Here is a 27,349-nt window from a genome sequence, read left to right as displayed (position 1 = left end):
CCTAGCAGCTTCTACTGAAGCCTTCCGAGTAAATCGCCAGAACGCCGACACCTCCTCATCTCCACCGCTCCCACGTTTTCTTTTGTGTTGCCATAAGTTAGTCTATCTGCGTTTCTGCGCTGGGCTAATGCTAATGCTAATAATGCTAATGCGAGGATAATAAAATGGCGGCTTCACAAAACTTTTTGGGAGTTTTACGGGCCGTGGTTTGCAATCCGCCCAGCCAATCAGACATAGGAACCTTTTTCTCCCACAAAAGTCCCTGCTCTCTAGCAGGGACGGGAAAGGGGGTGAAAAGGTTCTCATGAACTCATTTTAGTTCCGGCTCTTTTTGGTGTGAACGCAACATTTCTGAACTATATCGGAACTAAAGTGGGAAAAGTACTGCGGTGTGAACGCGCCTATTGTGGAGGCGTGTGTCACAGAAATAAAGCACTTTACAGAAGATTTTATAGATAAACACAGGTACTGTACAGCCACAAAAAAACACTTACAATGCAAATGTAACAGCGTTTAAATGACAGGCGCTGATATGTTGGATTATGTCGTATTGCTCATTCTTGCTCACTGGAGTATGCTTCGGGAAAATCTTTCTGCCACTCAAAATCTGTTTTGCATATTATATATCTTATCTGGATGGGCAAAAACATGTCAAATCACAACAAAAAACTCTTGCTGGTTTGCTGTGCAGTGGTAAAAGGACGATGTAGATATTTTGTTTGTTGAAAATTGTTGCTGAGAACCATGAAACCGATGGTTGCATCTACTCCAGTAGGGAATGAGTCCTCACCCCAAGAGAAGGAGTTCAAGTAAATCGGGGTCTTGTTTTCGAGGGATGGGACAATGGAGCATGAGATGGGCCGGAGAATCAAAGCAATAGGAGCTTTACTCGCACCGTTGTGACAAAGAGAGCCAGAAGGAAAATCTCTCAATATACCGTTCGACCTCCCTTCGTACACTAACCTATGGTCATGAAGGATGGGTCATGAACCCAAGAACAGATAACAGCGGCTAAAAACTAAATTGTCGGGATCGTGGCTGTCATCTCCTTTAGTGATAAATTGAGAAGTTCAGTCACCAATGAGAGACTAGGAATAGAGCCCCTTCTCCTTTGCGTGAAAAGGAGACAGTTGCCGCCTTCTTAGGGAGGTGTTTCAGGGCATGCCAATGGGAGAAGACCGAGGGGCAAACCAAGGACAAATAATAGAGATATAACCAGGGATTATATCTCCACGCTGGCCTTGGAGCATCCTAGAATGCTCCAGTCAGACCTGGTCGATGTGGCCAGAGAATGGGAGTCTGGGGCCCTCTGCTGGAAACGCTTCCTCCACGACCCGACTCTGGTGGACAATGGATCAATGGAAAATTGCAACCTGATGTCAATAACCTCTACTAGATGTGAACGTCCAGCATTCATTATTTTGGTTTAAAGGTCACCTATTATGTAAAAACCCACTTATTCCTGTATTTTCTACATGAACACGTGTCCCCTCTGTGTAACGAGATTCTGAAAGTTTCAGGAAAAAATATTTGCTCACTTTTTGTCCTGATCCATTTCTATAAAAACCTGTCTGAAAATGAGCTGATCAGATTTTGGCCACTTTATGATGTCATAACGATGTTTTGTCTTGTGTAACCATTAGCCAATCACCAACCAAGGTACCCCCCCCCCCCCCTTATCACCTGAATCTCCTCCTAGAGCACCATTGAGTTCTTTGTAACCAAATCTCTCTCAGAGGGGCGTGGGGAGTGGCTCCTTATTTTCATCTAAAGTAACAGACAGAGAATCAGCACTTTGGAAACAGGGCTGAAACAGAGGGGATTATGGGTAATGCTGCAATGATCTGTTTGGTGTTTGGAGCCAAACACTTCAGAGACATGTGTTTGGGAATAATTCTCCTGGACTCCTAGATATCTAACCTTTTTGACGTTTATGACCAACCCTGACGTCTGTTATCTCCCTTAGGGAAAGGAGCTGCTTCAGCCATATGTTGTTGTTCCCATTTTATGACCGGGCAACTCTCGGTCACAAATGGTTTATTGTGGGCACACTGGAACACTTCCTTCTCGGTGTTTGTGGACTCCAAGGTGTGAAATCTTCGAGGCCATAAGTGTCAGACGCAAGTCATTCAGTGTTCCCAGATGTTTAGGCTATCTCCTCAAATATGTTGATTACTCTCTGCTGAACCAGATAAAAGGTTTAGCAAGAGGGAGACGCTTCAGAATTGACGTGGCAACTCTCCCGTGCAGTCAGATCGTGACTGTGTGAATTGTTTTGTGAATCCTAAACTCCTAAATAAACCATCAGTGTTTGACATCAAAGCCCCTGCTCATCCCGTGTCTCCTTCATCAGTCGGTGCCTCCCACTGCATTGCTACACAGAAGTTTCTCCCACAACATGTTTTGAACATATCTGATACCTATAATATATGGATGAAAAACAGTATAATAGGTGACCTTTAAAGCTGAACCAATCATTATTCTAACACAGCCAATGGCTTTAATGACAATTGTTGATCGGAGTCACACATCCACAGATAATTATCACTCTGCTCTCCAGAGTGTTTTAGCTTCATTCAGCCCATTGCTGTTTTCCCCTCACAGCAACATAACGATGTGGCCCAAGCTCCAAGCATTTGCATTTACAGCAAAAGCAGGCAGCTCAGTTCACCAGCTAAATGTCTTATAAATCTACTGTACACCACCTTCCCCCAAACAGCAGCTAAGGAGACATATGTTTCCCTCAGGAGTTGGTGGGAACCAGAATCAGCGCTCATATTGGACTTACATTCATCAGGAGGACAGAAACATGATACCAAAGTAAAGCTAATGTCGCTTAGTGACGGCTGGAACTGTAAGTAAGCCAATGCTTGCTAACATATTACAGTGGTGATTTGTCAATGTTGTGTTTGCAGGTTGTTTTACTTTCTTTTAAGTGACCATAGCATCAATAAACCAAATGTAGGTTTAAGTCAAAGTAAAGAAACATCTTTAATTAGCTAAATGTTCCTAATCACTCAACATAACGTTCCCAAAATGAGTCAGAAATAGGTCCTCAGTTCAAAGGACACATTTTGCATTGAAGCATCACTGTTAGAAGCTAAGGAGTACGAAACAAATGTGGGTCAAACTGTAATGTGATTCCTTTGCATTTTCTTTTGTGTCAACAAAACATTAACAGCCCTAAAAAATTATGTGATTTCACCTGGGACTAAATATTAGGGATAACATAAAGTCCTGGTAAATAAAGACACGTATAATGAAGCCAAGTATATTAGTATTAGTATATTAGGGTACACAAATTAACCATCAACTAGTTGTTAATTAATTTGCATATTAGCAGTATATTGGCTCTTTATTACATCACATTACATTTCATTTAGCTGACGCTTTTATCCAAAGTGACTTACAATGACCAATTACAGGGACATTCTCCCTGGAGTAACTAAGGGCTAAGCCTTACTCAAGGGCACAAGTGGTGGTGTTCTAGGCGGGATTTGAACTCACAACCTTCCGATCTTCAGCCCACCTCACTATCCACCACTACCCCATAACACCACATTTATTAATGCCTTATTCTACATGACCATATTCTACAAGCAATAAGCCATTAGGTGAGAGTTTTTCCTCAATAACCCTCTAATTAGTGCTTATTTATTGCAAGTAAGGAAGTTGTTGTACATGAGTCTTAATATGCTCTGCTCAATATGGGCCTAATAAAGCAGTAGTACCACAAGAATAGTAATTCTCCCATAATAACACTCAACAAATATGAACTATTCTTACATAACAAGACATGAAACTATAAGTGTTAATTGTGACTAAATAACTCCAAATTAGGTATTTATATTGAAGAATATGTTTGGAGTATTGACAGTTCAGCTACCAATAGCAAGGTGATGTTGACCTGTATGTTTCATATTTGCACATTTATATTTTTGTGACATTTGTACTGAAGGTTAGACAGGAAACCAGGTACAGGAAGTAGGAGAAAGTGAACTGAATAGCATGGCAGAAGACTGCGACTAATTTTCCCGATGCAACCTGAAGAGTAAAAGCGTCAAGTTCGTCAGAAAGCAATGACTGTACAACACATAACATTACTGGCTACTAAAGAGCCAATATACTGCTAATATGCATGTTAATTAACAACTAGTTGATGGTTAATGTGTGTACCTTAATATAAAGTGTTACCCAATGCAGACTTGACTTGATAAACTTTGAACTAGGACACACCTCTTTTTATAAAGATTTTAGTTTTTCAATTGTGTATAACTTATACAAATTCATGAGTTTTTTGTTTTAAAAGTCTTATTTCTTTTCAATAGCTTTCATGTTTTGTGAATTAATGACACCAGATAAATTAAGCATTGTATTACTAACTACTATTACTGGACAAACAAGACAAACCTTTTTTATTGGATTGTAATGAGTCGTCTGTTTTATATGAATATTGTTATGAACATTAAGCAGCTCATTTTTTGAAAAGCATCATTTTTTGTCTATAGCTTCAATGTCATGTTACCCAAAGCCTCCAAATCAATGCAGCATTTTAAGTTTGGACTGGATCAGTAGGACACAACTCTTTGTAATAGTCCTAAGAGCTTTTTGTATATTATACAACAATTATTAAATTAAATACGCATATATTTAATTGAAAACTATATTGACTCGAAATCAGTTGTATTACTATACACTGGACAAGTAAGACACACCTATTTATTTGGGATGTTGTCCCATTTTTTATTTGATATGAATATTTATGAATGTTTTCGCTTTTTAAAGTTAAGATGGCTAACCTTTAAACTTACCCTGCTGGTTTTATTGAGGAACAAACAAGAACATATTTCTTTATTGCTAAAAAGTTGTTTATAGTCATCTACCTTTGGTTTCTGGTAAGTATTTGTTTACCTCAGCCAATGAACAACCTCAGTGAGAGTACTTTATCTTACTATGTCATTAATGTTTAAACAAGTACAGATCAAGGTTCAAGGTTTTTATTTTCATATGTACGTGTAGTTATGACAATGAAATGATAAGGTCAAAGGCTCCTCCAACAGTGCAACACAATAACACAGATAATAGTGCAAGAAAGTAAGATATAATATAATAAAAATTGTGCAGAATAGCCTATATATTAATTGTAATTAATTGGAATATTGATATATATAAGTTGCAGACAGATGAATGTTATGGATGTTCTTTCGAAAGTTCAGGTGTTTAACAGTCTTATAGCCTGAGGGATGATAATGATGTTGTTTACATTGGTCTGTTTCTACTGACACTGTTCACAGCCATGAGGTGATTTCAATGTTTCTTCATTCTGTTTTTTGAAATTGTAATGGAAACTCCACACAGAGATTTCCTACACACACACACAAACACACAATCAATAATTACGTTTCAACAATAAGAAAAAAGTAAAAGCTTGTTTACCATATGTGCTGTGTTTTCAAGATGCTCCAATATATTATCAGAAGGACATTTTTGTACATTTATGAGGCTGCGTTGGGTCCTTGAATTTGAGGTAATATGCTCTGTTGAATCCTTGAAATGTCCTAGAATTTGATTTCTAAGAAGCTGTAGGAAGGAACACTAAATATACTTTTTGAATGTTGGTAAACTGATTGTTAAGTTTCAGCTTAACTGTAACGACTGAATGAACACAAGTAGAGGACTCAATAGCACGACTCAGAGACAGACCCTTAGGATGCAAAAAAGGGTCTTTATTCTTTCACACACACATACGGGTTTTGGGCCGAGGGCGACACCGTACTTCCGGTATCCGCCATTTCACGCGAGGTGCAAGCAGAATATCATAGTCTATTGCCTTAATCAATATCTAGTCAACTCTAAAATACCACATATATGCATTAGCATGATAATACTATTGTGACAAGTGGGGTATTCACCTGGTGTTTCCAGAAGATAGACGTAGATGCTGCCAAAATCGACGAAGGCCACTTACGAGAGTTGTAAGGGCAATCCGACAACCCACACAGCTCTAGTTTACGCTGGTAACGACCTAGAGCACACCCCTCAAGTCCAGAGATGTAATCCGAAGACATGCAGCGATTTCTTCGGTCGTTAATTCAGAAAAAACACCTAGTGCGCTCTGCCTGGCTACGTTCGCTAGCTGTTTATATTAGCACCTCCAGGATATTAGCACCTCTAGGAAAATGGCGTATTTATATATATATGGTGCGCGTTGCATTGTGGGTAGCTCGTGACGTCACTGTGTGTGAAAGAATAGCCAAGGTTCGGTACACGGGAGATCAATCAGTAAGGCTACCAAAACAGACAAGGATTAGGCAGGGACCGGAGGCCTGTACTACGAAGCTGGTTCAACATAACCTGGATATGTTTGAGTTAGCCGGTTGGCCTAATCCAAAACATACGCGCTCTCGCTAAACTGTACTACGACGCTGGTGATCAAGTGGATCGCTCAAGCCAGCCGTGTCCTATCTACACTGAACAAAAATATAAACGCAACACTTTTGTTTTTGCTCCCATTTTTCATGAGATGAACTCAAAGATCTAAAACATTTTCTATATACACAAAATAACCATTTCTCTCAAATATTGTTCACAAATCTGATACAATCTGTGATAGTGAGCACTTCTCCTTTGCCGAGATGATCCATCCCACCTCACAGGTGTGGCATATCAAGATGCTGATTAGACAGCATGATTATTGCACAGGTGTGCCTTAGGCTGGCCACAATAAAAGGCCACTCTGAAACGTGCAGTTTTGCTTTGGTGGTGGTGGGGTTATGGTATGGGCAGGCGTATGTTATGGACGACGGACACAGGCCACTCGATTCACAACATTACCCTAACCCTAACCCTACCCCTAACCCTAACCCTACCCCTAACCCTAACCCTACCCCTCACACCAGATACTGCCAGTTTTCGGACCCCCCCAGACCCCCCCAATAAAGCAAAAATGCACGTTTCAGAGTGGCCTTTTATTGTGGCCAGCCTAAGGCACACCTGTGCAATAATCATGCATCTTGATATGCAGGGTTGGGTTGTAACGGAATACATGTAACAGCGTTACGTAATCAGAATACAAAAATCAAGTAACTGTATTCAGCTCGCGTTACATTTGAAAAACGAGTAATCAGATTACAGTTACTTTCCTAAACCTGAAGTGAATACATTTTGGATTACTTATTGGAATTATTGGTGGAAAGATTTCCTCTCAACATTTAATATTCATTACTAGTAGGTACAGCCGAATCATCACAGTCCACAAAACCTATTACCGCCGCAGATGGACCAAAAAAGCATTTGAAAAAAAATCGCGGGTCCGCTCGCTCAGTGAAACAATAACAATGAAACATGGAGGAACAAAAGTCTGCGTTTAAATCGCGTGTGTGTAGAGGTGTGTGTGGTTAAAACACATCAGCCTGCGGTCGCTCTTTAGCCTTACTAATGATTATTTCTGAAGGTATACACAGTGAAGGCGGTGCGTGAAAGGCGGTGCGTGAAAGGCGGTGCGTGAAAGGCGGTGCGTGAAAGGCACTGCTCGGCAGGAGGTTTTCCTTCTATAAAACAGCTGCGGGCAGCAGATACTGTGAGTGTCACGGACATGAATACATAGATCAAGGCAGACTGGTGCACACACTCTCCTGTTTTGCCAATCCGGTGCTTAAACAAATATAGCTCGACACCCCTGGCCGAAATGTCCTTAAAATGAAGTCCGAGTTTGACATTTTAATTCATGTCCTGCCAGTGTTGTAGTCAAGTCACCAATTCACGAGTCCAAGTCACCCTCGAGGCACCACTCTTCGAGTCCGAGTCCAAGTCCGAGTCACCAAGGGAGAGTCGTAGTCGAGTCCGAGTCCAAGTCCGAGTCACCCAAGGAGTGTCCAAGTCGAGTCCGAGTCCGAGTCATCATTACCTGTGTTCGAGTCCGAGTCCAATTCCGAGTCACTTAAGAAGAGTCCAAGTCAAGTCCGAGTCACAAGTCTTCATGTATTAATCTTCGTGGATATATGTTTTGAAATGTAGCTGCTCCTCTACATTGCTGTTATCCTGTCTATTGAACTGCTGTGAAGCGAGTTTGGCTACAATTCTTGTAATAGGTGCTATACAAATATAAAGCTTATTTCTAATATTAATATTATTATTATATATAAATAAACTATATTTAAAATGAGTTACCTTTTAGAGAAGTGATTATATTTGTATGCCAATATTTTCCTATGGTAAAGTTTTCGTTTTGCACTTTTATTTTGATAGTAATAAGATTGGGACTCTTATTTTGAAGGAACTTTTACGGGTTAAATCAGTTTACCGATAAAGATTTAGCCCCAGAAAGCACATGGCTACTTAGCATGCAAAATGATGTCATTATGCATGTTAAGTAGCCATGTGCTTTCGTGTTATCGGCTGATTCTTTATGTATACATTAGATCACGTTACTCTGATGATAGTGTTCAAGAAAGCCTATACATGTAGCCTATGTCTGAACTCGATCCTTAGAGTAATGTGTTACGGAGCCTTCTCTTCTATATTGTTTCCACATAACGAGCATTTTGCGCTGCTCTTTTCCAATGTGGAAGCAGAATGTGTGAAAGCATACAGCACGATGCGGGGTGTGTCTGTAGACTCTAGACTGGAACAGCGGGGCCCAGTACGTGAACTCGCCATACAGGATAGAGGACATCAGACTCCAGAGAAAATGTGCTCGAGTCCGAGTCCAAGTCGGAGCGTCAATGTACGAGTCGAGTCCGAGTCATCGTGGGGGGGGGAATTCACGAGTCCAAGTCCGAGTCGCGTCAATCAGTGCGCGAGTCCGAGTCAAGTCACGAGTCCCGAAAATCGGCACTCAAGTCCGACTCGAGTCCGAGTCCAGGACTCGAGTACTCCATCTCTGTGTCCTGCTAACACTGGCAGGACAGAAGGCGACACGCCCGTTCTAAGCCGTGTCCCTCACTCCTCACATCCCAAGCTGCATCCCCAAAAAGTGTATTATGTTGTTGCATCGTTTCAGATGTGATGTTTCAGTTGTGCTCTTGATAAGCCATTAAAACAGTAAAAACACGTTCCGTTTTCTTTTGCTTTTTGTGTCTCCTGTTCACCAAAACATACCCATCTGTGAAGGAAAAAGAAAGTAATCCAAAAGTAACCTAAAAGTAATCTGAATACGTTACTTTTTTAAAACACGTACCTGTAACTGTATTCGGATTACTTTCAGAGCCATGTAATCAGTAATCAGTAACTGATTACATTTACAAAGTAACCCTCCCAACCCTGTTGATATGCCACACCTGTGAGGTGGGATGGATTATCTCGGCAAAGGAGAAGTGCTCACTATCACAGATTTTTTCAGATTTGTGAACAATATTTGAGAGAAATGGTTATTTTGTGTATATAGAAAATGTTTTAGACCTTTGAGTTCATCTCATGAAAAATGGGAGCAAAAACAAAAGTGTTGCGTTTATATTTTTGTTCAGTGTAGTTAGGTGCGCGTTCACATGAAAGGGGTGGTATCTGGAGCATTCGACCAATCACAAACATGGAGAAGCGCACTGACTGCGCAGCGTCATACTTCCTGAATGAAAAGTCGACTATAATATTAGACATATGAAGAAGTTAAACTTTAAATATCCATGACTTAAACACTTTATCCAGGATCAAAGCCACAGAGCTGCACCTGCAAGGTGAATACAGCTGGTAAAAGAACAAGTGTTTGAATGCGTATATTAAGTTACGTACGAAGTTGGTGAGTGTTTTTGCTACCAAATTCTCGCCAGACCTTGACGCTGAGACACTGTCCGAATATCTAACTGAACAACTCGGCCGTGATGTTAACTGTCACCGTATTGACACTGCGAGCAGCAGATATAGCTCGTTTAAAGTGTGTGCTGAGTGCAATGAAGTTGCGGAGATGTTTAACCCAGAACTCTGGCCTGAAGGCTCAGTTGTGAGGCGATACTATGAACCACGTAAAGCGGAGGTGATAGGGGCTAGCAGAGCTAGACCTTTTGCTGGTGCGAGGGTGCTGAATGGGGCTACGGCTGAGCTGCTTAGCTAAAGGTTATGCGGGTTGGATCATTTAACTGTCGCGGGCTGCGCCTGGGCAACAGCGCTGCTGATAGGATCCGACGTGTAGTGGTGGACAACTTGCTACAAAAATGTGACATTTTATGCTTGCAAGAAACTTTCTTACCTAAGCAGGACTTGGGAAAGTTGAACTCTCTTAATGACAATTTTTCACGGGGCTGGTGAGTCCACTACGGACCTATCTCTGGGAATAGTGAGAGGAAGGATAGCAGGGGGCGTGGCTATCCTGTGGCACAAAAAGCTGGACGCTGTCATTAATGTCATCAGGCTTGAAGTTGACTGGTGTATTGCTGTACAGATCAAAATGAATAACAAGGAGTTTAGCATTCTCAATGTATATACACCATATGAGTCACAGCATAATGAAGATGAATACCTGAACAGACTTGCTTTTATACATTCTTTTATTGTTGATAATCATTCCTCCAGTGTTTATGTAGTGGGTGATATGAATGCTGACATATCAGACAAAAGGTCCTTGTTTGCTAAGCATATGCTACAGTTTTGTGATGATAACAATCTTATATTATCAAGCCAAATACTTCTGCCTACAGATAGCTATTCATATATAAGCGAGGCCTGGCATACAACTTCATGGCTTGACCATTGCATAAGCACCGCTAATGCCCATGACATTGTAAGATCAATTGAGATTGTGTATGAGGCATCAATGTCAGATCACATTCCTTTTATAATGTCACTAGATTGTGATAGTCTCCCTGAGATGTCTCAGGAGGCTAAACATGCCTGTACCACTAAAGTGGACTGGTCCAAGCTCACAAATGAGGATAGGCTATTGTACTATGGGAGAACTGATGTCCTATTAAGTGATGTATATCTACCCAAAGTGGCAACTCTGTGTGTTGATGTGGGTTGTAATGAAAGCTCTCACCGTGAAGACCTCTGTAACATGTATGATTGTATTGTGGGAGCTGTATGGGAGGCCAGTATACCGTGCTGTACCTACTCTAGGAAGAGACACAACGTCAAGCCAGGGTGGAATACACATGTGGCTGATCAATACGCTGAAGCCAAGAATGCTTTTGGGGCCTGGGTCCAGGCAGGAAGGCCCAGAGAGGGGCCTGTCCTGGATCTCAAAAAGCGTACACATGCTAGATATAAATATGCAGTTCGTTATGTCAACAAACACACAGAAACATTGAGAGCGGACTCGATGGCTGAAAAGCTCCTTCATAATGATGTGACTGGCTTCTGGAAGGAGGTGAGAGCTCTGAACAGGGCCAGTACGTCATTACCGTGTACCATAGAGGGAGTATCTGGAGCCGATAACATAGCTGAGATGTGGAGGCAACATTACTCTACTATACTTAATTGTGTTAAAAGTGACCCCTACAAAGTTGGTAGTGTTGTGAAAAGTGACACAGTGGGAATCACAGCTAAAGAGGTTTATCGAGCAATTGAACAGCTAGCTGATAACAAAGCATGCGGCTCTGACCGAATCACTGCAGAGCACCTTAAACTGGCAAGCCCGAAGGTTGCAGTTCTTCTTGCCATTTGTTTTACCGGCCTCATGACTCATGGTATGTTGCCAGACTCCATGTTGACGGTTACCTTGGTCCCTGTCATTAAGGACAAAGCGGGCAAGGTAGGGAGCTTGGATAACTATAGACCAATTGCTCTGGCCAGTGTGTTATCCAAAGTCCTGGAAAGAATTTTGTTGGATAGACTATGTTCTTATTTATGTACCTCAGATAACCAGTTTGGCTTCAAGGCTAAGCATGGTACTGAGCTATGCATCTATGCTTTGAAGGAAATGGTAGAAACATATAGAAGACAGAATTCCACTGTTCTGATTGGTTTCATTGATGCCTCGAAGGCTTTTGACCGAGTTAACCATCATAAACTGTTTTTAAAATTGAGACAAAGAGGTGTGCCTAACAGTATAATTAGGATCCTGGCTTATTGGTATGCCAACCAGAGCATGCGGATCAAATGGGGGAATGCAGTCTCGGCGCCATTTGGTGTTGGTAATGGAGTCCGCCAGGGGGGGCTCCTCTCACCGAGCCTTTTTAATATCTATATGAATGATCTATCGGATGATTTAAGTGTCTGTAAAACAGGGTGTGTGATTGGTAATGTGATTGTAAACCATCTTATGTATGCCGATGATCTGGCAATTGTTTCTCCTAGCAGTGCTGGTTTTCAAACAGTTGCTAAATGTTTGTTCTGATTACGGAGTCAAATTTGACGTTAAATACAATGCTAAGAAGAGCGCTGTAATGATCTGTAGAGCAACAGGGGATAAGAACCTTTGTTTTCCAACATTCTATCTGTCAGGACAGGTGCTGTCTGTTTGCTGTAACACGAAGTATCTGGGACACATCATCACAGATGAAATGGCTGATGATGATGACATGTATAGACAGCGGCGTGTCTTATATATACAAGCCAACATGTTGGCTAGAAAATTCTCTTGGTGTTCAGATAAGGTTAAGGTGAACCTCTTTAGAGCGTATTGCACTCCTCTCTATACTGCCCCCTTGTGGGTCAAGTATAAGAAGGCGAGCCTCCGGAAGCTCCAGGTTGCATATAATGACTGTTTGCGTATACTGCTTAGAAAACCAAGGTGGTGCAGTGCAAGTGAAATGTTCTGTAATGCACGAGTCAACACGTTCCATGCTCTTTTGAGAGGTCTGATGTACAAATTCATCTGTCGATTGAATGTTTCTCATAACTCTGTCATTATGCTGCTTTCAAATCCGTGTCTCAGTGCTGTACGATACCAGTCACCTCTGTGGAAACATTGGTATGGCTGCCTTTTTTTAGTTTGTATTTGAGTGTTGTATGTTTTGTAATAATGGACCAAGAGTCTCTTTAAATAAAGATGATGATGATGATGATGATTAACAGGTTTATGATATCACTGCCCCGTCCAAGACACGAGTGGATCTGACATTAATTACATTTGACTCGAGTGTTTCGTCAACTTAATGTGTTGCTTAAAATAATACTTCTGCATACAGTATGTGACGCTGTGAGTGTTGCACGGCCAGATACGGCTCAATAAGCTGACTCAGATAAGGAAATATATGATACATTATGATGTGATATGAATGATAATGGGACACATTGACGTCTGCACTCACAGTGCCGCGGACTGTATGTTACTTTGATCCGGTTGCTTATGTTGTGGCAGATATTTAAGTAAGCTTTCTTAACGCTAATGTTATAATAGTCAGATTACTCTGAAGATGGGAGGTGATATTCTATTCATTTTCACGTTCACACAGTCGGTGATTTTGGCCGGCCGTCTTTCCTGTATTTCCTCCGAACACTGATCTCTGATTGGTCAGCAGGCTGGTGCTTTCGCTGAGTTGATCTCTTATCCTGGAACCTATCCTGCTTCGGAGCACAGACTAGGTTCCAGGATAAATCACCATGGAGATCTAGCCCGCTAAAAAGTGAACCAGCTTCGTAGTACCAGAAATCCCAGAAGTTATCTTGCTAAACGAAAATCCTGCTTCGTAGTATACCCCCCAGGTTAGCCGCTAAGCACAAGTTACCATGGAGATCTTCCATGTTTTTACTGTAGTTTTCCTGAGAACATGCTCAAGGTTTTTTTTTCCACATGTTTATGGTCAATATTTTCATTAATGATTGATCAGGAGAAGACGCTATATAAAGCTGGGATTACCACAGGGACTCTAAAGTAGGTCTGAACAGACTGCCTCTTTGAGAATGGAGATGACCATGTGTTTTCCTCTGTTGCTGCTGATCTGCTCGCTCTCTACGGCTCAGCTTCAGTCTGACAATGACATTGTTCCACATCCTGCTGAATCCCAGGGAGGAGAACCAACAAATGTGTCTGAGCACCAACAGACCTGTCCTCAAGACATCCACGCTGTGCTGAGAGAGATGAGCGCCTCTTTGGCTGAACAGAGGGTGGAGACGAGGCACCTTCAGAGAGAGAATGAAGGTACTGTAGTGTGTAAGGTGGGGAGGGAAGACATATGGGAACCACTTTTTAAAATAACATATTTGTTGTTCATTCACAAATTACAGAGCTGTTGTTTGTGAAGAATGGGTTTTACCGTAGAATCTTTTTGTATCCCTTTCTTTTTAGCACAGGCAGCTAAGCTGAGAGAACTGGAGTTACAGAAGACTGAGATGGACACGTTAAAGCTACAGCAACAAGGTATACGATGAATATATGTCAAATTGGAGACAATACATGTGTCCTAAATATATTCAAAAATTGTTTTAATGGCATCTTACTAATTTACTAGAACACGTTTTCAGTTGCTAATGAAAGCAGTGATGTTGACATTCTTTAAACTGTCAAAGATTGTCTTCATTGCAGAATGTATTTCACAATGCTACTGTATCACATTATTTTAGCCCAAGGTGGGGAAATATGGAAACCGTTCTTCTATATAAAGTTGTTTCACTACACTATTTTACGTTGCACAATACATGTATTAACAGATGTAACAACTTTCAGTCTGAAAAACTATTGATACATGCTTGTTCACCTTTTTATTTTAAAACAACAATAGTCTGATGTTGCAGAGAACATGTCCGACAATCCCATTAATTGTCTTATATGTCACACAATTCATTTCTAAAGGAAGGAGGTTATCAAGAGACTAGCTTGGCATGTTAGCATGCTGCTATCATATGCTAATCAGCAACATACAACTGAGGCTGTTGGGAGTATCTGTAGTTGAGTTATAAACCGAGCTATTGGACTTACTACAATGTTGACTTGATGTGTCCAACATGCCCAATGAAACCCAGTTTGTCACTCAAAATGTCTTTCTGGTGGCAGTAACATCACATTGTCTGTAGCAACTGAATTACCCACAGTTGCCTATCCAGAGTCATACTGTCAACATGGCTTAAATAGTAACTAAACAAGTAACTGAAATATTAAGGGACGATGTGCAGCGAGGCGATCGTTAATGAAAAAAGAACACTGGGTGATCATGGAGCCCAATGTGAAGCGGAGGGATTTTGATCCCCCCAAACCAACGACTTGAGTCACAATATTAACTTCAGAATAATTGTATCGACTTCAAATGTATCGTATTGCTTGTAAAAAATGCTCCGTTCCACTGCGTACTGGAACTGGGGAGTGTCTGAACTTAAGGTGAATGGCAGCACTGATCGGGGTTAACTGTTACTGTGCGAGTACATTCACATTTTCTTTTCCACTAACAAGTCCTTAAACAATGCCAGAACAGCCCATAACGTGTTCCTGTTAGTGTGTACTTCCTGTCTGCCATCTTCTGTCGATTTCTCTGACGTCCAACGCTCTGTCTTTAAAGCTCTTTCCTTATCTCCCTTTATTCTCCTTAGCAACGGTCATCATTTTTTGCTAAGCAGCTGTGTGTTATCTTTTATTAGCAACCTCTGCAATTTCAAAATGTACCAATCAGAATCGAGTATTCAATTTAGCTGTGAAATAAACGAAAGTAGTGCAGGAATTTTCTTTTTTTTATTGTTCAATAAATAGCTATATATTTATTTTATTATGTAATAAAGCACAAACCGCTAAGCTGGAGTTACAGAAGACTGAACTGGAGAAGCAGAAGATCGAGGGGGAGAAGCAGAAGACTGAACTGGAGAAGCAGAAGATCGAGGGGGAGAAGCAGAAGACTGAACTGGAGAAGCAGAAGACTGAACTGGAGAAGCAGAAGATCGAGGGGGAGAAGCAGAAGCAACAACTTCAAGGTAATGTGTGGACAAGATCGTGGCTCTGACAATTTATAGTGAAAATTATTTATGATAGTGAATCTTAAAGGTCCCATTTCATCGCCATTTCTACTGATCACAATTCCATTGTTGAGGTCTACTAAAATACATTTAGGCCTATATTGTGCAATTTTCCAAACTCACATTGGTTTCTCATACAGCATACTCTATATAGTATGTGTATCTCTGTCCTAAACGGCTTGTTGGAGCTCCTGCCCCCCCTCCCTGTGAGCCCAGTGGCCGTCTCACTGGCTCCAGTGAGCTGGCTCACTGGTGTGGGGTCGGCGAGACAGCGAGACACTGCGGAACCCAGCCCGAAACACACACACACACACACCCGCAGCCTGGCTGGGAGTTTGTGTGTGTGTTCAGGCTGAGTTCCGCAGTGTCTCGCTGTCTCGCCGACCCCACACCAGTGAGCCAGCTCACTGTGTCCAGCTTCTCGCAGCAGCGTCCCGCCGAGTGTGTGTGTGTGAGCAAGTCCGTGGATTGGTCCAAACGTAACGGCTCCGCGGACGTAATGTAACGGCACCAATCCGTGGAGCCGTTACGTTACGCCACTATACCCGAAATACGTCACCATACCCAAGAAGTAAACAATGGAAAAAGAGAAATGTCCAACGAGGCGTTCTGGGGCAGCAGAGAGGTCTTCTCTGTGTTAGAGTTGTACTCGCTACAGGGTGTACTTTGAGGGTTTGTGACTCTGCAGACCGTTTACATGCAGGAAAACCTAACACACGAGGGGACGGGGGATAACCAGAAAAGCATGACATGGGCCCTTTAAGCAAGGAGAAAACCCTGTTTGAGCAGACACATCGATTATACATGTATTTTTTAAACATAAATGTACCATAGGCATAGCTAACCTTGATGAAGACAGTGATGATGAAATACTTGAAACTATCAAACTCTATTTCTGTCAGACACAAATATGTAATGATGTCACTTTTTTCACAGTACAAGCAGCAGAGATGATCACTGTGAAAGCCAGGTCAAATGTCACAGAAAACCAGGTGGGGGCTCTGAAGAGAGACGGAGAAGGTAAAACATCTAAATAATAGGTTGAATTTGTAACATATGTATTTTTAAAGCATGAAATCACAGTAGGGGAATAAATTATCTCTCTCTCTCTCAATTCAATTCAATTCAATTAAATATGCTTTATTGGCATGAATGTCTGGTGACCAATATTGCCAAAGCGTCATGGATAATACAATTCAATTGTGATATGATAAAAAAAATGCATTCATTAAACATTTTACAACAATATATTATTACAAAACCGCAAGTATGAAATGTAAAAAGAAACAAAAGAAAGACACATGAAGTTGAGTCTCTCTCTCTCTCTCTCTCTCTCTCTCAGTCAAACAGGTGGCTTTCTCAGCCTCTCTGTTGGCTTCAGGCTCAGGAACTATCGGACCATTCAACACTGAGACTAATCTGGTCTTCGCATACGTCTTCTCAAACATTGGGAATGCCTACAACCCAAACACAGGTACTCAAACTCAATCATTTAAAATTAGTTTTAGGTTTTCGGCTATGCTGAATACAATACATGATCAGCAAACAAATCGATAGTTACCTTCACTGACAAAAAATGTCCCACAGGTTTTTTCATTGCACCGGTGAGAGGAGCCTACCACTTTGAGTTGTACGTATACGGTCCCGGTGATCCGTCACATCCTTCTGGTGCTATGTTGTTCAAGAACGGAGAGAGAGTTTGTATTGCATATGAACAGCAGCCTTCAGGTTGGGCAAAATCTTCTAATGGTGTCACGCTGCTTCTAGAGGTCGGAGATGTTGTGTTTTTGCGTTTGTGGGAAAACTCCAAGATATATGACAATGTAAATCATCATAGCACCTTTAGTGGTCATCTACTTTTCACCATGTGAAAAAATAAACCGTTTTTATTTTGTGTCAGTACTTGTTGAAAAAAGTGTAATTAGTTTTTCCTTGAAAGCTGATAACAACACTGTACAATAATCAAAAATATGTGTGCATTTAAGTGCCTTGGCTAAATGTAGAGATCACAACAGTCATTAAGTTAATTTGTGTACCTTAATATAAATTGTTACCATAAATAAAAAGTGAAACCTTGTAAAACATTAGCAAACGTCTCTTTATAAATGGTGTTATATGTTAGTAATTTGCCTCCACACCTTTTCTTTTATGGGCAATAGCATTTACATACATTTTTTAAAATGTACGAAAGACAGATGAATAAACTAATGATAGATAATGAAAGCTGTAACTCTAGGCCGATGCCCCCCCCCCACATGTGGCCTCTGAATGCTTTGTGATTTCCACTTTCCCCCATTGCTAAAAGACAACAGAGCGATGAGTCACCAAAGTTAAAAAGCTTTCCCTCTATGGAAATGAACTGAAGCGTCTCAAACTGCATTAAACACTTATTATTTGTTTACTGATGGATGGCTCTCCTTCTCTCTCACTTCGTGTGCGTGCGTGCGTGCGTGCGTGTGTGTGTGTGTGTGTGTGTGTGCGTGTGTGTGTGTGCGTGTTTAATGGGGATTGATAATGTGTTTGTGTGTGTTTTTGATGAGCTAGGAGATGAGAGGGTATCTCTCTCAGCTGCATACATATTAATAACAGTTGGAATGTTTGGTGGGAATACTTATCCTCCAATAGTACATCATACAGACACATCCCCCCCCCCCACACACACACACACACACACACACACACACACACACACACACACACACACACACGTGTCTGAACAATCATGATTTTCTCTATGCATCTCTACGTCTCTCTCTTGCACATGCATCCACATTAGGATGGATAAACGCGGCAAGTATTTCCACACACACACACGCACACACACACACACACACACACACACACACGGACACACTGGTATCTACTCTCTCTGGGTCTGATACACTTGCTTATGACAGCTAATAACTCCCCTATTCCCTCTGGTCTTAATTAAGGCCGGTTATTACGGAGTGTGTGATGCTCCTCTCCCTCCTCCTCACACTGTTGCACAGCTTGATTCCTGCATGTTGTCGAGAGTCAAATGTGGAGAGACTGAGGCAGGACAACTTCCCCAAACTCCTCTCTGCTTCACTGTTGGGGGTCCGGGCAACCAGTCTGCATCCCACACACGTATATGCATGCAAACACACACACATATAATTATCAACCCCTGCTTCTGTTATGCTTTGCATTTAAGTGTCTTGGCTCAACTTGGCTCCCTGCAAGGTGTAGATGTGTTGGCAGTTCAAAGTTAGGAGCTGTGCGAGGGACGGAGGGAAGAAAGCGGTCATAAACTGGACTTGAACCCTCAACATTTCCAATGCCAAGAGTGCTCCTTTCCATCAGCAGAAAAAAGTGTTTCATAAATGTCATAAATGTTTTCCAATCAAACAGCCAAGGACATAAAACGTGTTCAAACGCACAAAAGAGGAAAGCCATGGATGGAAACGTTGTCGTCAGATATATCCTGGTGCAGCCATGCTTCTGTAAAGTACATTAAACTACACCCCAGATGTTCTGTCTAACTCCTAGCTAGCGCCATTAGCTCGTCCATTTCATTAGCCAGTGATCTGTTGTTGCTCATATTGAGAGAGGGTCTCCAAAAACATGGACCCGACGTTCCTCCTTCATCTCTTTAGCTAACCCTACAGAATCAACTCAACGGAGAAAGAAACACAAATCTCTCCCTACAAGAAAGTTAAGAGAGGGCATAGCTTCATGAGTTACTAATCGAAGATAGTTAAAACAATTATAACAAGTAAGATAAAAAAACAAGGCTAACATTTGAGTAGTAAAAAAAAAACTAGCAGGAGGAACTGCAACAGGCTGCATGCATGGTCAAAGGCTCACTGGCAATTTATTAAACCATAACACGGGTTTTTCCGAATAAAACTATTGGTAGTATATCTCAATATGTTGTCCAAGGAGATACATCTTTATTAGTGAAATTCTTAGACTTTTTATATCCGGCCCACTTCTATCTCTTCAATGCCCAGAACTTATATCATATATTTAAACCACTCAACATTTGATAAATGCCCGTGGCACAGTATACAAATACAAAATAAAACAGAATGCATTAGAAAGAAATGGGAGGGGGATCAGAGGCAGGCGAAAAGAAGAGTTTGAACCAGTCGTAGCTTGATTTGACGAGCGGGTGACCTCATGAATTATAAAGAAATTATCTTTGGTCCCAACATGATGTCATGATCTGAGAGAGGGGCATGTACTGTAGTGAGCCTCTAAACATCAAATATTCATCACACACACACACACGTCATCTTACAGCATGTTAATTGGCTGTTTTGATTGCCGTAGTCTTGAGTTTCTATATATAACCCACAGCTGACAAAAATAATTTTAAAGAGCAATATGAGATCATTTGTTCGAACAGCTTGTTATTTTATGGATTTCTTTTTTAGAGAGGTTTAGTTATTTGTTGTAAACTGTCAGAGCTTGTTTTCTGTCGAGTAATGGCCGGGATGTCTGTCTTTTTACGACACACGTCTCTGTGCCTACAACATGTTTCACTGTTAGGTTTGCTTTGGCAGCAACAGCAGATGACCAGATGGCACAGCTGAGCCATAATCATCCCAACATCAATGACTCTGACACAATTACATCACTGTGCCCTTTGCCACCAGGGCTAGCACATATATTAAGGGAAATCACAACAGCCAAATGGAGATATTTACCTGAATCTAAAATAAGTTTATTGTCAGTGCCGAATAAATAAAGATCAGGTAACATAGATTCATTTTTGAAGGCTTTATATTTTTGCTTTGGTGTTTCCCTTTCCTTTAGTGCAGGGGTGTCAAACTCAATTTCATCACGGGGCACATTCGCGTTATGGTTGCACTCAAAGGGCGTAACTTTAAGACTATATAAAAATATATAAAATAATGTATTATATATTACATTATTGCCTCTGCATTCGATTATTATCGGATAGGGTAATAACTTCATAGTTAACTACGTCTGAAAGCAGAAGTCTAGGGACAATAATTGCAAGTCTCTTCAGTGAGAATGTCACAAAATGATTTCAAAAGAAAAGGCAAATTCTGAGAAAAAAGTCAAATTTGAGATGCATTGTGGGACATGGAGTTTATGGGCAACTTGCTTCTGTAAATCGCAATGTAACTGTATAATAAACATATTATATTATTTGCAAGCTCTTGTGGGGCCACATAAAATGAAGTCACGGGCCAGATGTGTCCCCCGGGCCTTGAGTTTGACTCCCCTGCTTTAGTGTATATAGATGTGTATGCATGTAAATGTCTGCAAAGGCGAAAATCCTTGTGTTCCCTCCAGAGGGAGTTTCTCTCCCAAACACTCTCCCCTTGCCTGAAACGCCTCCATTGGACTCCTTTGTTTACAGAGCCAGCCAGCTAACCAATCAGAGCAGACTGGGCTCTGGTTTCAGACAGAGGGTGAAAAGAGGTGCTGCTGCACAGGCATTATGAGAAAAATAAAGACATTTTAAACACTAAAGCATTACACGTTAGAGAAAACATTACACAGTATAGGCACAAAACAAAAAAAGAACCGAAAATGAGCAGAATATGTCCTCTTTAAGAAAGAAAGCAGGATCACAAACACTGAGCAAAGGTGGAAGTTGTAGATTTTCCTCCTTCGAATTACCTTTTTTCGAGCGAAAAGTTTGTTCAGCTATTAGTCTTAGCTGGCATTAACAACCAATTTTTGTTTTTGGTTGTTTTTATGCAATCTGGCTTATTGCTCTTGCATGATGGATGCAGTCATCCATGTTTTACTAAGTCCGTGGCTTCATGTTCCAGCGAGCTAACTTCATCCAAGAGTGCAACCTGTCTGCCAGCTCAGTGATCATAAACGTTGATCTTGTTTATCCGAGCTGACAGGAGAGCTGAGGTCTTTAAATGGTTTCGCAGGGGCAAAATAATCCATACAGTACTGAGGGCTGTGGTCTCTCTCTCCCAGTGTGCACATTCAGTGGTTTTAATTTCTGCTTTAAACTTGAAAGTGTCAATTAGAGTTTCCAGGGATATCATTAGTGCTCGGTCAGTCTTTTGCATAGTTGCCGGGTAAATCAAATGGGTTGTAATTGTGTGTCGTGGCAGAGGACGAGGTTGTAAACTGCGATCCAGACCGATCATGGCCCAGCGGGTTTTAACACACACTAAGGGTGACAGGTGGTGCTCAATGTGAGAGGCAGTGTCAGCAGAGCCGGATAATATGGAAATACATATCGTCATGCAGAATTAACTTTACTCTACACTCACATTTTAATATTTGAAAAACAAACAATATTACTTTCTGTTTAAAGAGTACATAAAGTATAATGATCAGTTTCAGGTTAATATTAGGATGTAGTGTCTCTACTGGGACTTGTCTCCATGCTTTAATGTTCAAAAAGCTCTTTATTTTTCTCATACTGCCTGTGCTGCAGCACCTCTATTCACCCTCTGTCTGAAACCAGAGCTCAGTCTGCTCTGATTGGTTAGCTGGCCGGGTCTGTTGTGATAAGTCAACTGCTAAGAGATATCCCGCCCTTAGCCTATCACATACAATGTGTTGGAGGCGAGTGTTACATAGTGATGTCACTATATAATCCGAAAATCCACAAAGTAGTCCAATGGAGGCGTGTCAGGCAGGGGGGGAGGGTGGAAGAGAAAACTCCCTCTTGAAGGAACACAGGGATGTTAGTCTTAGCATTTACATTCACACAAACCTATACAACACACTACAGGAAAGGGACAACCTCCAAAAGCATAAAAGGGCCTCTTTAATTTTAACAAATGTAACGCATACAAAAGGACAAGGCCTTCTCCTGAGTCCTTAAGTTGTTCCTCCCCGACAGAAGATGTGTCAGTCGGGTTCAGGAGTTATTCAGTGTCTCTTCTGCCGTCCGACAACATCCAACTCCTCCGCTTTCTTTTCCTTTTCACGGCCATGTGATTCATGCTAAACATCCGCACTGGAATTACGGGAGGGGATCGAACTTGGTAATGCGATGACTTCGAGTTGATCGTTTTAGGCGTTAAGGTTTCTAGATTATTGCGAGCATTCACGCGTTACATTGACAGCCATGTAGTAATGTGTATTGTTGTGGCGTGTCATAACATGTCAACGTTGGGGTTTACTATAACAGGAGATGCTTGGTTAGATGATAGGTGGACTGTGACCTTAGTGTACTGTAATCACCATTAACATGACATGCATAGCACTAACACTCAGTGCCGGGAAACTGTGTGTTGCCATAACTTTTATTGAAGCAAGCACACACACACACTCTCGCACACACTAATGAATCTCTCAGACTTAAGTTTGGCTCATTGACTTACCATTAAAAGAAGGAGCCTTCATTAGTTAGGATGCCCCTCCAATCCAACTGTTCGTGTGTGTGTGTGTGTGTGTGTGTGTGTGTGTGTGTGTGTGTGTGTGTGTGTGTGTGTGTGTGTGTGTGTGTGTGTGTGTGTGTGTGTGTGTGTGTGTGTGTGTGTGTGTGTGTGTGTGTGTGTGTGTGTGTGTGTGTGTGTGTGTGTGTGTGTGTGTGTGTGTGTGTGTGTGTGTGTGTGTGTGTGTGTGTGTGTGTGTGTGGTGTGTGTGTGTGTGTGTGTGTGTGTGTGTGTGTGTGTGTGTGTGTGTGTGTGTGTGTGTGTGTGTGTGTGTGTGTGTGTGTGTATCAGGCGGTTGTTGTCTGAGATAAATGCATAACCATTCAACCGGTCCCCCAGCACAATGCGAGCCCTGGAAGGCGTATTTATTACAGGAGGGGCGGCCATTCCCCGGCACTTGGAAGCTCAGCGAAGCGTTCATGGCTGCGGCTGGATGTAGAGAATAAAAACATATTGGGACAGATTCAGATGAACAGAGTGGAAGAACACAAGCGGAACATTAAGGAGCGTTTCAGAGCGAGAGACAATCAGGAACAAACAGGATTGCAAATGAATTCAGGCAGAAACCTTAGGCATTTTCCAGGCTAGACATTTTACAACAGGAAGGACGAGTAATGACAGAAATTATGTTCAGTGGCTCGGACATTATATAATGGTAAGTAAGCTTCTATGTCAAGGACAGATTTTCTCTCACCGCCTCTCGTACAGAGAACTGTGGTCATCAGTCATCACTCCACATACTGCCTTGAAAGAGCTGAAATACATTTGGATTAGTCTCACATGCTTTTCTTTTTTCAAATCCCACCAAATACTTAGAATATATCTGTCTGTCTGCTCACATTTTCTTTTCCATTAACCAGTCTCTAAACACTGCCAGAGCGAATATCGTGTTCCCTTTAGTGTTTACTTCCTGTCTGTCTTCTTCTGTTGTTCCCTTTAGTGTTTACTTCCTGTCTATCTTCTTCTGCTGTTCCCTTTAGTGTTTACGTCCTGTCTGTTTTCTTCTGGGCTGAAGTCGAATAGTCCATTTAGCTTAGGAACCTTCCTAAAGGAGTGAAATGACCCGGAAGTCCCTCAGTGGCAGCCATGATAAGTGCCGTTCAAATTCTCTAGAATGATGAGAATGATAGGAAAGGAGGTTTCAAACTTCCTTTATAACCTCCTTTAGCTTAGGAACCACTGGACCTCCCTAACCGACAGGAGAAGCGAAAATGCTGCCCCACAATGCCTTGCAGCCGCAGCATTTGCCGTCACTCAACAGTCGGCCGTTCACGGAAACAACCGATTATGACGGAGAAATGATATCATGAAAGTTACGGTGCTTATTAAGCATTTTAAAACATAGGTGGTAAGTTGCCAAAGTGCTTTGTTTTGAACGTTCATCAGTATTATAATCAAAGAGAGAAATATGAACGTTAGTTTTTACTGAAATTATCAAATAAAGTCAACATTTCACAGTCTTTACTGAGCTGTGTGGGGTTTGTTCAACTTTTAAAAGATGTTTGAATGGTGATATACACAGTGATAGATGTTAAGGACTAACGTTTATAATAAATACATCTGTATTGATTTTAAGATCTTTAGTTCATACAATCATACGTATTGGGATCATTAGTATTAATGTGGACCGGAGGGAGAGGGTGACGAGCATAAGTTTCACTTTCCTTTTTTATTTCAATTCCAACTTTGGTCCTGAAGAATATGTTTCTCTGTTGTCCACGTTCATAAAGCAAAGCAGCAGCACCAGAGCACGGTGCAGAGTCTCTAGATGAGTCCCTCGTTCTTATTGAACATCCATGCTGTAGTCCGCTGTATAGAAAACTGTGGTTTCCATGGTTCCCCCACAGCAGCAGACGCACACAATGACGTCCGCTGGCGCATCATAAACACGTCGGATAGTGAAAGTGCAGTCGGATTCTCTAAAGTACCGCAGTCTCTTCTCCTAAGTCCTTTTGAATTCTCCTATCCACTATCCCTTAACCCCGTGACGTTTCACTCAGAGGTCAAGGAATAGACGATAGGGTTAGAATTTAGGAGCTGATTTTTAAACTATCCGACTGCAGCCACAGTTCTTCTGCTGTACCCTTTAGTGTTTACTTCCTGTCTGTCTTCTTCTGCTGTTCCCTTTAGTGTTTACTTCCTGTCTGTCTTCTTCTGCTGTTCCCTTTAGTGTTTACTTCCTGTCTATCTTCTTCTGCTGTTCCCTTTAGTGTTTACTTCCAGTTTGTCTTCTTCTGCTGTTCCCTTTAGTGTTTACTTCCTGTATGTCTTATTCTGCTGTTCCGTTTAGTGTTTACTTCCTTTCTATCTTCTTCTTCTGCTGTTCCCTTTACTGTTTACTTCCTGTCTGTTTTCTTCTGCTGTTCCTGTTAGTGCTTACTTCATGTCTGCCTTTGTATCTGATGTCCAGCTCTCTGTCTTTAAATGTCTTTCCTTCTCTTGTTCTCTTTTTCTTTTCTTTTCTGGGGACAGTTTAGCCATCATGACGTTTTGTGCTCTCCACAAATATATATAAAAAATATTTAAAAAGTATTCAACTGTATTTTCTGATGAAGAAAACAAATGTCTGTTGTCCACAGCTGACATTAAATCATATAACAGACCCCTGAATGTCCCAATTGACCAATCAGAATCGAGTTTCGAACTACGCCATGCAATAAGACTCAACTTTACTGTCGACCTACGTGTAACCTTGTGTTAAATGTGTTGCGTTTTATTAGAAATCCCGACATTGCAGACTGAGCCTCAGCTAAAAGGAGCAGCTGCCTGTTAAACAGTGTTTAAAGCAGCGGAAGAGGAACAGATAAAGACGAGCAGATGAATCACCACTTGTGCGTAAAGATTATCATCACCATTGTTAGGGCGATGTCTCCTCTCACACCCCTCATCAAAACCAACTCGGTATATAATGATGCTGGAGCTCAGGATTAGTCGGGAGGACGATATTCTCGCTGCGCCACAGTGACTGTTGTTCAGCCGCCCTGAATCACGTCTGTTAAACAATGAGTGTGTCGTTGCTACGGCAGATGTTACAGCCCCAGTCGTCCAGCAGCAGCATGTGCTATGGATGTGCATGATGATCAGACCGCATTAAATATGACAGGCTCATACAGTATAGTGACGGTAATGCTGTTATACAGACACTTGCGCCATGTTTATGCTTTCGTCAAGATGAGCTTTCAGGGTAATGTACTTTCTCTTTCACTGATTCGATTGTTGTGACAGCTTTAAATGAGTCCCTCCACCTTTATATACACTTCCTTCAGACGGCTATGTTGGAAAAAAGTTAGTGGATGCAGTTCTTGTAGTTTATAATTAGATATATTGTTAAAGCAGCAGTACATATTAGGAATTATTACACGGCTTAGTTGAATACTCGATTCTGATTGGTCGATTTCAACATTTCAGAGGTTGTTAATACTCGGTAACAAACTGCTGCTAAGCAAAACGGGACCTTTGCTGAGGATACATTTACTTTCTTACTATTTTCCGCAGTGATTTGGAAGAAAATAATGTGAAAAACTAATTCCCCAATCTCAGATTTACAACCACGTAATACAACACATCATCAGCTTCAATCAAGTTTTGAAGTGTATTTGTTCTGATACATTTTAAATCACAAATAGTGTTGATGTAATTAACACAGCAGTTTGACACTCGTCCACTTGAACACTAAATACGTCAACAAAAATAACTTGAAATGCGTTGGCTCTATGAAGCCTGATGTACTTATATGATTCTGTTTTCTTCAAGTTGGTCGAATGCACTGTAAGTCGCTTTGGATAAAAGCGTCAGCTAAATGCAATGTAATGTACTGTAACAAAGAGTTGCACCACAAACACTTCCCACACGAGTACAGGAGGAGAGAGTGAACATCAACTAACCTTGGAAGTTTTGAAAAGCATTAACTCCTCCAGAGTACCACATGACTCATACATATGAAGTACCTTTCTCCTTGGAGACAAACTCCTAAACAAAACAGTTATCCTACGCTGACGCTGTGTCAGGGTGAAGGCTCTGGCTGTTTATCAAGAAGCCAAACCCTGACGGTGCCACAACAATAGCAAGTTCTTAGTAAATCCACCTCGACGATCACCGAGAGTAAAAGATTTGAGATGGATAAGGATTAAAAGCGAAAAAGACATGGATTGTGCACGCTATTAAGTCAAATGCTTGCTTAACTGCAC

At 41.4% G+C, this 27,349-nt stretch overlaps 1 protein-coding gene across 4 annotated transcripts; it reads left to right on the top strand.

The window, feature by feature from the left end:
- The first annotated feature begins 9,581 nt into the window (after positions 1–9,581).
- On the top strand, positions 9,582–17,816 carry LOC117457719 (complement C1q-like protein 2). 4 transcript variants are annotated; one of them, XM_034097934.2, is made up of 7 exons: positions 9,582–9,671; positions 13,879–14,011; positions 14,159–14,230; positions 15,580–15,768; positions 16,747–16,830; positions 17,153–17,284; positions 17,398–17,816. In XM_034097934.2, exons 2-7 carry the CDS (start codon positions 13,951–13,953, stop codon positions 17,679–17,681), a joined length of 822 nt encoding a protein of 273 aa, XP_033953825.1. In that variant the 5' UTR covers positions 9,582–9,671; positions 13,879–13,950; the 3' UTR covers positions 17,682–17,816. The 4 variants fall into 4 exon arrangements, with proteins under 4 accessions (XP_033953825.1, XP_071061413.1, XP_071061412.1 ...); XM_071205312.1 differs by having other exon boundaries at positions 13,834–14,011; XM_071205311.1 differs by having other exon boundaries at positions 9,582–9,733.
- The last annotated feature ends 9,533 nt before the right edge of the window (positions 17,817–27,349 follow it).

Source organism: Pseudochaenichthys georgianus, chromosome 13 (assembly GCF_902827115.2).
Source record: "Pseudochaenichthys georgianus chromosome 13, fPseGeo1.2, whole genome shotgun sequence".
Classification (NCBI taxonomy): domain Eukaryota; kingdom Metazoa; phylum Chordata; class Actinopteri; order Perciformes; family Channichthyidae; genus Pseudochaenichthys; species Pseudochaenichthys georgianus.
The sequence above is the reverse complement of the archived record's forward strand: the minus strand, read 5'-3'. Positions and strand labels throughout refer to the sequence as shown.

Excerpts from the sequence above, each read along its gene's own strand:
- LOC117457719 (XM_034097934.2), top strand. The coding sequence starts at position 13,951 with ATGAGCGCCTCTTTGGCTGAACAGAGGGTGGAGACGAGGCACCTTCAG. Across the intron at positions 14,012-14,158 it reads CCTTCAGAGAGAGAATGAAG|CACAGGCAGCTAAGCTGAGA; the intron begins GTACTGTAGTGT and ends CTTTCTTTTTAG. Across the intron at positions 16,831-17,152 it reads TCTGAAGAGAGACGGAGAAG|TCAAACAGGTGGCTTTCTCA; the intron begins GTAAAACATCTA and ends TCTCTCTCTCAG.